This window comes from Bos indicus, chromosome 13 (assembly GCF_029378745.1).
Source record: "Bos indicus isolate NIAB-ARS_2022 breed Sahiwal x Tharparkar chromosome 13, NIAB-ARS_B.indTharparkar_mat_pri_1.0, whole genome shotgun sequence".
Classification (NCBI taxonomy): domain Eukaryota; kingdom Metazoa; phylum Chordata; class Mammalia; order Artiodactyla; family Bovidae; genus Bos; species Bos indicus.
The window spans coordinates 78,852,800-78,868,348 of NC_091772.1; the positions used below are offsets into that span (position 1 = coordinate 78,852,800).

The 15,549-nt window shown below is 42.8% G+C and overlaps 2 protein-coding genes across 6 annotated transcripts in view; one reads left to right on the top strand and one right to left on the bottom strand.

Annotated features, from left to right (window-relative positions):
- The window catches only part of ADNP (activity dependent neuroprotector homeobox), a 31,587-nt gene extending 18,766 nt beyond the window's left edge, over positions 1–12,821 (bottom strand). The window contains exons 1-3 of one of the 5 annotated variants that reach the window (XM_070801883.1): positions 12,147–12,821; positions 9,940–10,113; positions 8,950–9,028 (exon numbers count right to left, since the gene is read on the bottom strand). The gene's annotated coding sequence lies outside the window, so the exon portion shown is untranslated. Of the gene's footprint in view, positions 1–8,915; positions 9,029–9,939; positions 11,664–12,146 lie in introns of those variants that run through there. The other 4 variants (XM_070801882.1, XM_070801881.1, XM_070801884.1 and 1 more) reach the window with 4 other exon arrangements.
- LOC139186425 (spidroin-1-like) lies at positions 11,857–12,597 on the top strand. Its single transcript, XM_070800678.1, has one exon. It carries the CDS (start codon positions 11,857–11,859, stop codon positions 12,595–12,597), a length of 741 nt encoding a protein of 246 aa, XP_070656779.1.
- Positions 12,822–15,549: the final 2,728 nt, after the last annotated feature.

Genomic DNA, 15,549 nt, shown 5'->3' on the forward strand with positions numbered 1-15,549 from the left:
GATGAGAAAAAGATACTCTATTCTGAATACGTGTCTGGTTACAAAAGAAATAACTATCAACAATCTTTAGGCATCTTCTCATTGAAGGGGCATGGACATACAGGCCTTAAGAAGGACAAAAGATTAAGATTCATATTTCAAATCATAGTATCAACTGAAATCAATTATGAAAATGCAGCACTCTGAATCACTGAGAAGAATCTAGGGTTTTACTTAATCTAAACTCTTCTTGTTTTACAGAGAAGCAACTGAGAAGCACCCGGCTTAAGGGCAACGAGCGTGTCACTCACAGAGCTGGGTCTCAAGGTCATCTTCAGACCTAGGGTGCAGTGTTCTTCCTATTATCCATGCAGAGGAAGCTCTGATCACTGACATTAATTAAAAGTAAACAATGCATATGATATACACACATCTGAAAGTGTCAAGACTTTAATATCCAAGGATGAAATAACCATAAATAATTCAGTCAAACCAGCTCAAACAGAGATATAAGATTAAGAATGCATACATACATCTCAGATCAGATGGTCCCATTACCTTCAAAGAAGTGAGACATGAACTCAGCTCTGACTGAGACCACTTGCCCTACAGTGCTTTAAACATCACTATGGATGCCGACAGTTACTAGATGGTCACATCTGAGAGACAGCTTTCTATCCAAGTTGTAATGGCAGCATCTTGCAAAATGAGAACCACAATCTTAGAATCCTTAAATAAAATAGCTTTTAAAAAGCCAGATGTATATTCTAGGTCTCCCTTATGATAATGAACCAGTTAACCATTATCATGCTCAAAGAGTGTTCTGAGAACTGCCTAGAAAAAGCAGAGGCTTTAGCCATCTTTTTTCTTTCTCTAAGGGCAAGGGCAGGCGGGGGACTAGTCTGCTCTCAACTGCCTCTAAAGCTCAGGTTCCTTTCCCCTGCCAAATCCTGTTCATTACTGTTACAAAGGCAACTGAGAAATGAAAACACATGTCCAGGCAAAAGCTTGCACACACATGTTCTCCACATTATTCGTAATATCCAAGAAGGAGAATCAACCCAAATCTCCATCAACTGATAAATGGTTAAGTAAAATGTGGTAATATCGATACATTGGGATATGATTTAGCCATAAAAAGGAGTGAAATGCTGATATATGCTCAATACAATGAACCCTGAAAATACCATGCCAAATGAAAAGTCACAAATGGCCACTTATTGTATGATTCCATTTACATGAAGTATCTAGAAAAGGCAAATCTCAGAGACAGGAGATTAAAGTTGCCTAAGGTTGGAGGAGTTGTGGGGGCAGGGAGGGAATAGAAGGTGCCTGCTACTGGGTACTAACTAGGGTCTTGGTGGGGTGAAGAAAATATTTAAAAATTAATTGTGGTGATAGCTGCACAACTCTGAATATACTAGAAAGCATTGAATCATATACTTTAAATGGGTGAACTGTATGAAATACAAAAAATATTTTAAGCTGTTAACAGGCCTAAGATTACAAAATGTAGATAAGGTGACGAACACAAATAATTTTACCCAAAGACAAGACAACAGTAAATACTGGGGTATACTTATCCTTCCAGATTTTATGCATGCATAATTTTCTTAAAACAACAACAACAACACACACACAAAAAGGGAATCAATGTATTTTATTCAGCATTTACTCACACAGCAAGAAAACCCATATTGCTTGAAAATTTTCTAAATTAATTTTTAAGAATTATGCATTCCAATATAGCAGATACTAGCCACACATGGCTCCTATGCACTTAAAATGAGGCTAGTCTGAACTGAGCTGAGATGCTTTGAACTTCCGCCACGCTGCCATCACCACTATCCATCTCCACAACTCCTTCACCTTGCAGAGCCGAAACTCCATCTGCATCAAAGAGCAACGCTCCATCTCTCCCCTCCCATATGCACCTGGCAACCACCAGGCTGGTGGCCTCTATGATTCTGACCACTCGAAGTACTTCACAGAAGTGGAATAATACATACCTGTCCTTTTGTGACTACTTATTCTACTCAGCATAAATGCCTGTAAGGTTTACCCAGCTGTAGCATCACATCAGATTTTCTTTCCCTTTCAGGCTGGACAACATTCCATGCTATGTAGGCATCACATTTATCCATTCACCTGCTGGTGTACACTTGCTCTTTCAGCTACTCTGAATAACACTGCTGGGAACATGGGTGTACAAGCAGCTCTCACAGACAAACGTGTGTGTTGCTACATCACGTGGTAACCCTGTGGCTCTGCCATTTACACTCCCAAGTGTACAGGTTCCAATTTCTTCACCTCCTCACCAACACTTGTTTTTCTCTTTTTGACAGTAAGCATCTTAATGGGTGTGAGGTTATTACTTTCATCATAATTTAAATTTGCTTTTCCCTAAAGATTAGCGATGTTGAGCAGCTTTCCATGCACTTTTTGGCAATTAATATATCTTCTTTACCCATCTAAATTTGCTTTTAAGCATAACATATATTCGAGATTTCCAATGCTTAGTATGAAAAAAAATGCAAAGTATCTCATAAATAACCTTCCAAAAATAGACTGCATGTTGAAATGACAATACTTTGGATATGCTGGATTGAAAATTATTCATTTCACTTTTTATTTTTTAAAAAGTAGCTACTGGAAACCTGGAAAAACCTCAAAGATATTATGCTAAGCAAAATAAACCTGTCACAAAAGACAAATATTCCATGATTCCACTCACTTGAGACACCAAGAGTAGTGAAATTCACAGAGATAGAAAGTAGAAGGTGGCTGCCGAGGACTGGCAGGGAGGGGAGAGTGAGGATTTACTGTTTAACAGGGACAGAGTTTGCACTTTGCAAGATGTAAAAGTTCTGGAGATGGATGGTGGTAACTGCTGCACAATAATCTGAGTGTACTTAACGGCACAGAACTGTACACTTGAAAGTGGCTGGTTAACGTGATGCATCGATTTTATGTCCTGTATATTTTACCACAATTCAAGTTAAAAAAAAAGTGACTATCAGAAAAATACAAGACAAAAGTAGTGAATACAGAAGCAGATAAGGCTGTTATTAAGTATCTGTTAAGACTGTTTAAAGCTTCCTTTGAACAGGATAGATCCTTTAGAGCAAGTCCTGGATGTAATAAAAGAACTCTGAAGGTCTTGACAAATTTCTAGACCATTTTGGACTATATTAAATGAGCGCTTCTCTGGTAATACATGAATGGCCTCCAAACTGTTAAGTACTTAAAAAGATAAACCTTAGTAGAGAGTTCACTTTCCTGGCAAAACTGCTTCACTCCAAGAGACCAGGAACAGAGGACTATATCACTTTTGTCCAAGATTGTAAAATTCACTCTGTCTTAACCAACAGTTTAACCCAGGTAGGGTTACTTTAATGAGAAGTTCAATTATATTTTTATTTTGCAAAAAATTGAAATGATTCTACAGCAGGTAGCAGCAAGCAGTACAGAAATTTTCACATAATTTTCATGTATTAAACTTTCAAATCACCTTAAGTTTCTTTCAAACAGTTACAGGATAGAACTGGACAAAAGGAGAGGCCCTAGGAAAAACAAAACAGGAAGCCTTTCCAAAGGTAACAGAATGCTGAAAAATTTAACAGCTTAAACAAGTACTGTTTCCTTTAGTGTTGATGTGGTTCATCAGTACTGAACCAGAATCTAACGGGAAGTAAACCACCTAGTTCACCGCATTGTCAGTCACCAAAACTATAATCACATTGTGACTCACAAAGTTTCAACACGCTCGTCAGTGGCTGGCACATGGCATGTACTCAGTAAGCGCAGAATGAACCAACAGTCCCTGTCTACAAAGGGCTTACAGAGCTGACTCCCTATATGCACACACACACACACATACGTATATGGAAAAAAGAAATGCGTTCAGATGCGTCACAGATTAAACGTTCTGAGGCTAAGAGGGACAGTTCATTCTCGGCAGGGGTGGTCAGGAGAGGGTGGAAGAAACTCCTGCACTGTGGCCACCGTGTTCAGAGAAAAACCTGCATTTACTGCACGGCTGCTCCCTGAGCTTCTGAGATCTGAGGGAGCGCACACACACTGCAGAGCTGCCTGCTCCATCTGGACAGTCTGCAAAACAGCCAAAGCCTAAGGTGTAAGGTAACAATATACAGAAGTGATAGCAGAAGGACAGAGGTAAAAAGTTGAAGCGTAAAACTACAGCCGACCTCAAAATTTGTTTTCCAGCAAGACTATATTGGTTTTATGGACAAAAATTCAGCTTCCTATCAGCCACGTGTAAAAAATCTCTGCCCTTCATACCTTTAAACTTCTGTAATACAATAAGTAGGGCGACATAGTACAAGTACTTTTCTTGCCCTGCTAGAAAAGACGGTACAACATAGTGAAAAGTACAGCTCTAGAGCTCGACAGATCTAGAGATCTGTTTAAATCCTTGCTCTGCGGCTTACTAGGTTTGTGACTCTAAAAATGTTACTTAACCTCTGGAGGTCTGTTTCCTAGGCCATAACCAGTATAACACCATTTCACTGTTCAAATGTCAGAAGAATCAAGATGAAGCCAATTAATGCTTAGAGCAGTTATTACCTTAAACTAGATCAGAAGCTACAGCAATACCTTTGCAAATTATGCGTTCATACCAGGATATAGTCTTTTAAAAAGCACAGACTATTGTTATAACTGAGAATCAGATGTGGTTGCCATACATGTTCCTGAATGCATTATAATGTGCATTTATGCTTACACAGATTAGTGTTTCTATACATCACTGTGAGCCATTTATGTTAGAGTCAGCATATTAACTTCACAAGTTCTGTGGCACTTATAATAGTTAATGCAATAGAGCATCCACAAGTACCCAAAATAAACCTAGGTGACTTAGAAATACAAAGGTGTGATCTAGAATTTGCTTATAAAGTACATGTGTACTTATAATATAAAATTTGGGTTACTCCTGTTAAAAGGCTTTCAGGCAAAAAGACTAGTGCCTACAACCAGAAACTGTCACTTTTGAGTATTCAGATTTCAGACAAGAACCCTAGAGAAAATGACTGAGAACATGTCTTACATCCCAATCTAGCTTCAGGGAGGGTGTGAGATGGGAAGCATTTCCACATTTCCTCCATTTTAATAGGCGCCCCAGCAAGGCAGGGACACACCGTGGTGAGTGACTCCAGCACTACGCCGCCTAAGTGGAACTGCACAGCCTCGGAACGGCTTGCTGTCAATGGATAACCAGGTTTCAGAGATGTGACAGAGGGAAATCAAATGAATTCACAGGCAGGTCTAAGAGGACATCCAGATGTGTCCATTTATAAATGTGCATTCAATAGCCTAAGATAGAAAGTAAGTTATTTTCAATTCCTTAGTAAGTTTTCCATGCTCTATCAAAACTAGTCAAAATAATTTCTCCATAGTAATGGGACATGTTTTTCTTACTATTCTTGAATAACAAAATACATAATTTTCTTGAATTACCTTAAGCTATCTCCTACAGTCAAGGCTTAGCAAAAGCATTATTCTTACAGCAGGTTTTGCCACTTGATGACTCAATCCTTACACTTTCCACAAAAGCTTTATTTTTCTGATCTCAAACCAGGATTCTTAAGCACTCCCTGCATTTGAACACAGCGAGTCTCGCTTCGTCTTCTTCACCAGAGCAAGAATTAATTGCTGACTTAAAATGTACAATATGTAAATTTTAATAAATCCCACCACATTTCCTCTAGATAGAGGTTTCTTCAGATACATTAGGTTTCAAGAGACCACTCATACAGGTCCTCAATTGTTGCCAGCTCCCACCAGAAAAGGAAAGCCTTACAAATTTTCAAGGGAAGCTCAAGTTTCCATAAGCTCTTAAATGGGAGCATAGAGGGTTCAGAAAAAGACAGAAAAGGCAGAAGGGCAAAAGACAGCAATTATCTGTCTAAGCAAAAATTACTGCTCAGAAGAGAGAAGGAACAAGACTGTCCTAAAACAAAACACTGGGAAGAGCAACAGACCATAAACAAACTTTCCTTTCAGATCCTTATACAGGCAACTTCAAACCTCACACAGTTGCTACTTCTTCAACTACCACTGGCACAACTCTCACTCATCAAGAAGCTAGTGTACAGCCAGATGCTTTAACTGCACGGCCTACCTGGGATCCTTGGGTGTTAGCTGACATCCAAACACACAACATCACTATGGAGTTACGAAGCACTCATCTGGGCCCTCATTAGCCCAACAGCTCACAGGGGCACTATAAAAGCCTGTGCTCCAAACACAAGCCTGGGAGCCGGGCCGGACACATTCCAAAGCTCACTTCACTGCTGCACACTGCAGTGCCTTGATTTCCCTACTTGTGAAACAAGGACAGTCCTCAGAGAATTGAGAATGGTTTATAAAGTGCTAAGAAAATGATACCAATATTAAAGGCTTTGACCAAATCATATGTGAAATGACATACAAACAGCTCAAAGCTAAGAGACTCAATTACAATCTACACCCTTACTGGAGAAGCAATTAGGATGTGGAAGGATTTGCTTTTAATTCTAAGAGATGGTCCACGCAGGAGTCTCTTACAGATTCCGTGCGTGTTTTTAGCCACAACGCAGTCTTATACTGTGGCATACGTTCAGGGCGGTCTTCCCCTGGTAATTCTATTCAAAGTCTTTCATGCTCTTCTCCTTAATTTTCAAGCCTTTATTTCTGGAACACTGCTAAAATTCTTGAGATAATCAAGATTTCTCTAGCTGCTGTCTTGGAACTAAGCTAGGGATCAATAAAACCAAGGAGGCCTGTGACTGCATCTGAAGACAGAGGACAGGAACACATACAAGGAGAGAAATTGTAACTGAGGACTGTAACAGTGAAAAGAATCCTGCATTTTACACTTATTAGAACACAAATGTGCACCCCCTCATCAAAACTCACTTTACATAGCTGGCTCACATTTTACCTGTGACTTCCTGTATACAAGCATATCCCTATAGAGAGAGATATGTATCTCCCAGTTTGAGAAGCCTGCTAATATACAGAGAGCCTTCTCCTTCCAGTGAAGCAGAGGATGAATTCTCATTTCCACCGACCCCTCAAAACTGGCAGATTATCAAAGACAGGTTGTGATCAAAACAAAGGTATAAGGGGTACTGAGACCCTAAGAGACTGAGGGAACCCTATCCTCCATCCCCTCACTTTCCAATGAACTGAATCAGGCAAACAAACAGAAAAATACAGTCACGTGGAGCGGTGGCCACTCAGCAATCCAGGTGGAAGGTGCCAATGTGTAAACAAGAAACAGCCTCGACGTTCAAAATATCAATTCACTTAATTAGTGTGGGGTTTGGCTCACACCAGGTTCAAACACCAAGTTTCCAAACTAACAACACAAACCGTGTAACCAACAGAGATGCACATCAGCAAAACCTGGCATTCACTCCAGACTTAACGCCGCAAGTTCTTATAGAACCAGGGGAGGAAAACCTTTCTAAGTTTACATGATGCTAGCAACACATCAAGGTCTGTGAATTTAATTATAATTAATACACAGTGAGTAACATCTCTTCATGTTCATGCCTCTTAGGCAAATAAATGAAAATCACACTCTCATGGAAAATATTTCACCTTCTGAAGATATAACAGACTCTATGAGGTTTTTTAAAAGTGAAAGTCCTTTGGAAGTCTAGGTTGAACAAGTAATTTATTACATAACAGTACTTGAGCATCTTGATGTAAGCTATGAATTAGTTTCTAATCTTATAAAACAAGAATTAAATTTTTGTATTTTCACATTAAAAGAAAAGTTTAAGATTTAAACAGATTAAAAAAAAAAAAAAAAAAAAACACCCTGACATTTAATTGATTTTCTCCCCCTGTACACTTAAATATATTGTTTTTAAACATTACGTCTGATATTCGGACCTTTTATCTATATTTTATTTGTATATATCATTTCAACACTAAAAAAGTATAATGTGTGTGTGTGTGTGTGTGTGTGTATATATCCACCCATCTATTAAGAAAATCAATCTGCCAAGGTCTACGACAACTTATGCATTTTGTTATTTACGCATGGTTCTCAAAAGAAAAAATACTACTTTCAGAATAAATTCTCAAGTTTTCTTTTTATTTTTCCCCTACCCAAGGAGGGATCCCTACTTGTTCCTTTATAACAGAACAGCCCTATCTTCCTTATTAAACTGTATTTTTCACAATTAAATGTGCAGTCAGAATGTGTACATTAACCACCAGATTGCTACTTAAATACTAAAAACTACTTTTAATATTTTCTAAAACTTACCAGTAGTTACACTTCAATATATAATGCACCTAATGTAATTATACTTCTAGCAATCAAATACAAATAATAAACACATGTAGGAGTGTATGTCACTAATAAAATCAAAAGCCATTTTTATTTGATAAAAGCCTATCGATTATTTGCAAACAAGTACACATTCATGGAAAGGTTTGTTCTGATCAGAGAATGTTTCAGGTTTTTAGAAGCTTAGCAACTCTTGAGACGGGGTCATCAAAATAATAATAATCTAGAACTTACTTGCCATTTAATCTATCCAACTTGGTGGCATTCTATTCTTAATATAAACAGTATTATAACTTTTCCTGCACTCCGGTTTAAGGGAAAAAAGACAAACTGAAGTAAAACAAATTCATAACAGGTATGTTTAAAACCAATGACTTTCAGAATAAGGAGGACCAAGGATCTTTAGAGATTCAGTCCAACTTCCTCTATTTCCTACACAGAGACTTTAAGAACCAAAAACCAAAGATTGAGTTAGTTCAAACTAAAGCAGTCTCTAGTAAGGCAGTGTTAGGAAATTTTCAAAATGGGCCAAAGACAAAGGAATATTTACCTAAAGTTCAATTAAATAGAATACCCATTCCCCACCCTCTAGTTAATTGAGGCTTTTTAATAAACCCTCACAGTTTACCTAAATTTCAGCCCTTCAAGGCCAACTGTTTCACCTTTTTTTTTGAACGCCAAAATCAGGAAACCTTTGAAATTGCAGAATTTATGCTTTTTAAGAGCTCACAGCAAGTTTTCCTGTAGGGGGAAAATGGCTATTACCACTAAGGACATCAGTTAACATTGTATCTTATGCGTAATTTACTCAATCAAACAGAAACACCTTCACAAACTTCACCTCCAACATAACCCTCAAAGAAGAAACTTTATTCAAATTAGTCATTTAAAAAGTTGTACAACTCTATATCAAACACAAATTCAGGTCAAAATTTTATCTACTTAACAAATACTAAACAGTATTTAAAAATTACAAGTAATACCATTTAGATTATATATCTGATTCTTCTAATTACTAAACAAATTATAAAAGCAATTATAGTTAAGTCTCTAATGGAATACCTGAACCAAGCTGCCTCCTTTTCACTCACCAAAATGTTACTTGGTAGCAAATGTCCAATGCAAATTCTCCCCTAAGCATCAACTGGTTAAATATGTTTCAAAGACTACAACATTTATTTTCCCAAAGATTTACCTTGGTGAATCTTTATAAAACACTTGTATCAAGGTCTTAAAAGTACCCCGAGTGTCAATAAACACTGCCAATCTTTGGTAGCAAGTACATGTTCATGGAAAGGCCTGTTCTGATCAGAGAATCTTTACGGTTTCTAAAAGCTCAGCAACTCTTGAGATTGGGTCATCAAAATAACAGTAATTGAAAACTAAAGGTACTTTATACACAAGAGTGCAGAATGAAAATCATTAAAACAATATTAGCAACTTTAAAATTTTCTCTTAAACAAGCCACAAGTCATTTCTCTGTTCAGAACCCATGTCAGCAACCAGCTCTAACCAACCAGCTCTAACTGGTTCCTTGAGGAATGTGGCTAGGCTGAAATTTGGAAGTGTTGGCTTTGGTGGTGACCAAAGAGGAAGAAATCTCTGGCTTCCCTGTTGCTGCAGTTCCCACCCTCCAAAATGAATATACCCACCGGTGTGAATTGACAATGTGGTCCAAAGAGCAAGGCAGGAACGGAGTCCAGATCCTCAAAATGGTAGGACAGGGCATAACCACTAGGCCACCTATCAGTTCAGTACAAAAAGTACAACCCTGCGCATCATGGTGCAAAAGCTGGGGCCTAGGTTTCGCATTGTGCATCTCACACCTATGGAAATAACAAGAGGAGTAAAATCTACAGAAATCAACACACCCTAAGAAGGTGGGTGCTCACAGAAGACTGGTGTCAACACTTTTGCAAAGGCGGTTGGCTACTGGGATAATGAATGGCAATTTCAAGTCCAAAGTTGGAAAGAAGCAAAATTTTACAATCAACTCAGTTGAGTTTAACAGTGGAGAACTCAACATGGGCTTGACGTTTACCAACAAAGCTTTGCAAATCATGACACCCATCTACATGCTTATGAAAATTACTCCCCCACTAAAATCTAACATCCCTCAAGGATTTTGAACTCTCAAAGAGTTGAAAAGACATGGGGCCATGAAGAAGGAATGAAATCAACAATACTCCCCCAAACCTGTTACTCTCAGGTTTTGAACTTTTCCCTTTACCATCTGACCTTGGAAAGATATGGTGACACATTCAAAGCTTAAGGCGGAAGAATTCCAGAGGAGGGGGAATCTGTGTACCAAGATGTGGCAAGGTGATTCGTCAAGAACAAATGTGGATTGTCTAAGGGTCAACACTTTGAAAAAGTCAAAAGAGAAAACTTCTAAACTGCAGGGTGGATTCTTTAATAGAAATAAAATCACTGCTCTTGACTCACTTGATCCTTCACCATGTTGCTGTCAGCTCACCAACTAAGAGTGTCAGAGTGTCTTGCTGGGTCCATTTTCCCATGGTCTGTAGAAGGCGCTGTGAAGCTCATCCTGCTCTAGCTCTGGGGCCCTTCCCCCCTCTGCAGCCTTACCCAGTGCAGGGAATGCGCCCCCTACTGACTCCAACACTCATCGCCTTTAGCCGACTTGGCTGCGGTGCATTTTGGGTGGGGGCTGGTATTTTCTTCATGGCCATAAACCAGAAGCAACAATGCAGATTTATAAAGAAACTCTATCAAGCTACCCAGGAGATTTTTTTTTTCCCTTTCGTTTTGAAGGTTCAAGACATTGGCACAAGAAGCATGAGGGAAAGGGCTTGGGTCTGTGGGGATGGACAGCATTAAAATGGCAAACACAGGAAACAGTTTGGTTCTTTTTCCCTCCTAAGCCTTTGTCTGAGAAATGGGGTTATGGCAAGAACTGTCCAGAGGAACGGGGGAATGCAAGAACATCAAGAAGACTCAGTGTGGTATGTGTGTGGCTGAAAAGAATATTAGGTCTTAGCGCTTGGACTTGGGCAGAAGAGGAAGAGAGGTAATCGCGCCTTTTCCAGCAGACAGGCATCCAGATTTGGGGGGGAGGGGAGGGCAGGGAGGCAGTCCAGAGGAAGAGAAGATGTGAATAAATGGGTGCTCAAAGAACTATTCCCATTCATTGCACTAAAAAAACAAAAAACCCAAACCAAACTCGCAGCTTTCTGGATTTCCATTTTTCACCATCTTATTGCAAAGTTGGGGCTCAGAATGCTCGCAAGAGGTCGTGCTGACCAGGCAGCTGCGATTGAGAAAAGGGGGTAGTGGAGGACTCCGTGGTTAGGATAGAAAGGAGCTGGCATGTTGGGGAGGAAGGACCGCACAGGGGAGGCAAAGACTTTCACTTCGTGCCCTGCATGCTCCCCGCCCCCCCAACCTGTCCCCCCTCCCCCAGCTAAAGGTGGGGAGACCCGGCAGAAGGCTCGTCCCAGGGATTGGGGGTGTGCGTGGGGGGCTCGTTTGGGGTGGGGGTCGGGAGAGAGGGATTGGTTCCAAGGATGGGAGCAGCTCGGTTCTCGCTGGGGGCGGGGTGGAGGGAGATGCCACTAGCGGCAAAAGCTCTGGCGGCCGGGGCGGCTGCCGGCCTCCGCGGGCTCGCGGGGCGGGGAAGAGGGGTCGGGCTGCAGGAGGAGGCGCCCGGACCCCGGAGCAGAGCCCGGGTAGCGGTCCGCGCCGGGGCGGGCGCTCCGTCGGCACCGAGTGCGCAAAGGGAGCGCGTGCGGTCCCAACAACAATGCGCCCGCGGGGCCGGCGGGCGGGAGCCGCGCGGGCCGAGGGTCGGGGGCCGGGGCGGCCGCGGGTCCGCGCGCGCGGCGGCCGCCGGGCTTACCTTGACTCGGCCTCGAGGCGCGCGCGGGGCCGGCGTGCTCGGGGGCCGGGCGGCGGCGGCGGCGGCGGGCGGATGGCGGCGGCACGGCGCTGGCGGCGGCGAGGGCGCGCCCGGGGCCTCGTCGCGCTCCGGCTCGGCGGCCTCGGTGGGCTCCGGCTCGCGCCGCGGCCGCGGCTGCTGCCGGGGGGCGCGGCGGGCGCAGCAGAGCGGCGGGCGGCGGCGGCGGCGCGAGCGGATCCCTCCAGTCCCCGCGCGGGCGGCGGCGGCGGCAGCGTCGTCGAGCGGTGCAGACAAAGGAGGGGCGGAGGGAGGAGACGGAGGGTGTGGGAGAGGCGGCTTCACCGGCGCGGGCAGGCGGGCGGCGGCGGCGGCGGCCGCGCTCCTTTCGCTCCTCAGCAGCGGGGACCGAGAGAGGGAGCTGTGTCTGAGGAGACGCCAAAATCCCCCTTAGCGCTGCCTGCGGGAGGGGGAGGGGGCACAAGATGGCGGCGGCCGGGGGGGGCGGGAGTTCAGTTCATGGATCCCGGCGGGCGGCGGAGGGGAGACCGGGCCGGCGGAGGCGGCGGCGGCAACGGGCGGGGGAGGGGGCTGATCCCGCGTCTCCCCTCGGCAGACAATACAAGCGCTTCGGAGCGACTCCCCGAACCTGCCCTAGCCAAAATGGCGGCCGAGAAAGAGCGGAAGTGACGTAAGTACCTCATTAGCATAAGAGGACTCATTGTCCAGCTAAGTAGGGGGGGCAGTGGGGGCCAGTACCCCTTCCCCCCATGCCCCCCAAAGACAACTCTCACTTCCATATGTGCCTGCACGTAACTTTTTCTGAGGGAGGGTGGCATCAGCACCCCTATCCCCGCCTCAGGGAAATTATATAATCCCCACTGAGGGGGAGCTCTCGCGAGAACCAAAAAGATTTGCCATTGACCCACTAGGAGGCGCCGCGGATAATGGCCGCAGTGCGCTTCCATGGCCCTTGTGCACGGCGGGCGCCTTCCTCTGGTCACAGCGCCGACGGCGGAGGTACAAGCAGCGGGCCGCAGCACGCCCTGCACTCAGTCAGGTGGCCGTGCTGGGGATCCCTGCGCGGGCCCGGCTGGGCCTGGACTACATCTGGCGGGAGGGGCGTGTGGGCAGCCCCGCGGCTCCACGTGCTGGGAAGCCCGCGCTCCCGGGCTCGGCAGAAGGAAGCCTAGGACACCTGGCCGGCCATGCCGGACACTTCCTGCCTTAGAGGAGGCGTGAGGGCCTCGTGCTTCACACACCGACCAGAGATGCGACCCAACTCATGGGTGCTTGACCCCTTGCGGGTGGGGTGGGCTATTCAGTGGACAGGCCTGCATTTTACAGAAGGCCGGCTGTTACCCGGGGACAGGGCATTCTTCCAAATCAGTGACGGGCTCTTCTCTTTGGCCTGAAGAAAACAAATGGGATCCCTCGTTTTTTGAGGCCATTGGCCTAGTGAGCCAAGGATGAGAAATGATGTTGCCAGTGGGCCTCCATAAGATCCTCGAAAACCACAGACTAGTCCCAAAGACAGTCACTTTAAGTGCTCCCACAATTTGGATAGCACAGAACGTAATGGAGGCCTTTGAAGAGTTAGGTCAACCCCAGCCAACACATCATCTCAACATTCTTGAACCCATCTTTTATAGCTGAGTGTCTATCATTGGCTAAACATACTGAACAATGATGTCTATTGTGGAGAATTAACCAAACCCGTTAAGATGTGCTCTGTACATCTTACACTTATTTTGCTGTTTCTCTAAATTTCAAGTTAAGTTTCAAACAATAGGTAACACCCCCAAAGAAGCTGACTTAATTGAAAATAGTACAAATTATGGTTACATAGAGCTTACTGTCTAAGGCTTCAGTTAGCAGGTTTAACAAGCTGTTTCATCCAACTCAGTATTCCATTCATTTCTGAAATTGTGATAAAATATATCTTTAAAAGCCAAATCAGTACTTCAAGGGAAAACAATAGCTGGAAAAAGTTGTAAAAAAAAGAAGAGGGGGGACACTGAAAACAGTTTGATTTTACAGAGACAAAGATGAAGAATCTAATTACATGTTGCAGAAGACACTAGCAACAACTAATATGAAATAAAACAATTTTTAGTTTTTTTAGATGCCATACTTAGATTCATACAGAGATAATACCAATACAAAGGGAGGACATCTGGATTTCATCCTTGGCCCCATTTACGAAGTAAAAAGGGATGCTGGATTCACATGTAAATGTTTAAATAGATTTTCCAGTATTTAAGTCACTAGACTTACTACAAAAATGCATCTAAATAGTCCAGATTCTTTTCTAATAACTTCCAAATGGTCCAAATTTTCACTGCCCAAATACTTTACTGTAAATTCCAACAGTGATACTGTTGGAATGATTGTAGGAATAAGAAGCAAAAGACTAAAAAAGGCAAAAGGTACCTAACCTACGCCAGTGACATCTGAGAAGGCAATACTTTAGTAGTGAGATCTCTGAGGTGGTTATTTAATCTCTGCTCCACATAGCTGACAATAAAGATTTAACTTTGGGTTTAGATGAAAAAGAAAACATACAAAAAATTCTTTGTTATCTTGAAACTAACTTCACATCAGTGATGATAAATTTCCTAGCTGTGATCAGTGATGAGAGAAGTTATTTCCCCGAGGGGTCCATGGTGGGCTCTGCACAGAAGGGAGACAGAAGAGCACTGGCCCTTCTTAGAACATGTTCTGTGAATCCAACCTTGGAACAGGTCATGTTCAAAATGACACCAAAGCTTGTATACTCTGGTATTCATTTCTGCTAAGATCTGTTGGGAATGCAAATGAAAAAATCAGATTTTAAATTGCTTTAGCAGCCAAATTAAACTAGGAAAATGTAGTCAGAGAAATACTGTCCAATAAATATGTTTATTTCATTTAGAGACGCCTCTCCCTTTTACTTGTAAAGGAAAAGTCAACTTGATTTTAAGCTCATTTGCTTCAAGTATGTCTCACTCAAAATTTTAAGATACTACATGATCTAAAAGCTATGTTATAATCGGAAACTTATTTGCAGTAAGATCTTATTTGCAATACCTACTTAAAATGGGTAAACAGTATCTGTGCTGGCTTTACTGAACAACCTTTTAACTTGCAGAACAGTTTCCTCAAAAGAAGACATCTAGGGGATTCACTCATATGTATGCTTTGTTAAGGGTCCTGAAATAACATGGAGACAAATTATTTTGAGGGAAAATACAGTTGTTTAAAAATTACTACCGGTGGTAATTCCCTGGCAGTCCAGTGGTTAGGACATGGTGCTTTCACTGCCAGGGACTCCAGTTCAAGCCCTAGTTGGGGAAGTAGGATCAATCCCACAGGCCTCATGACTTGGCCAAAAAATAAAAATTATTACAGCAGCTAGATTTATGCC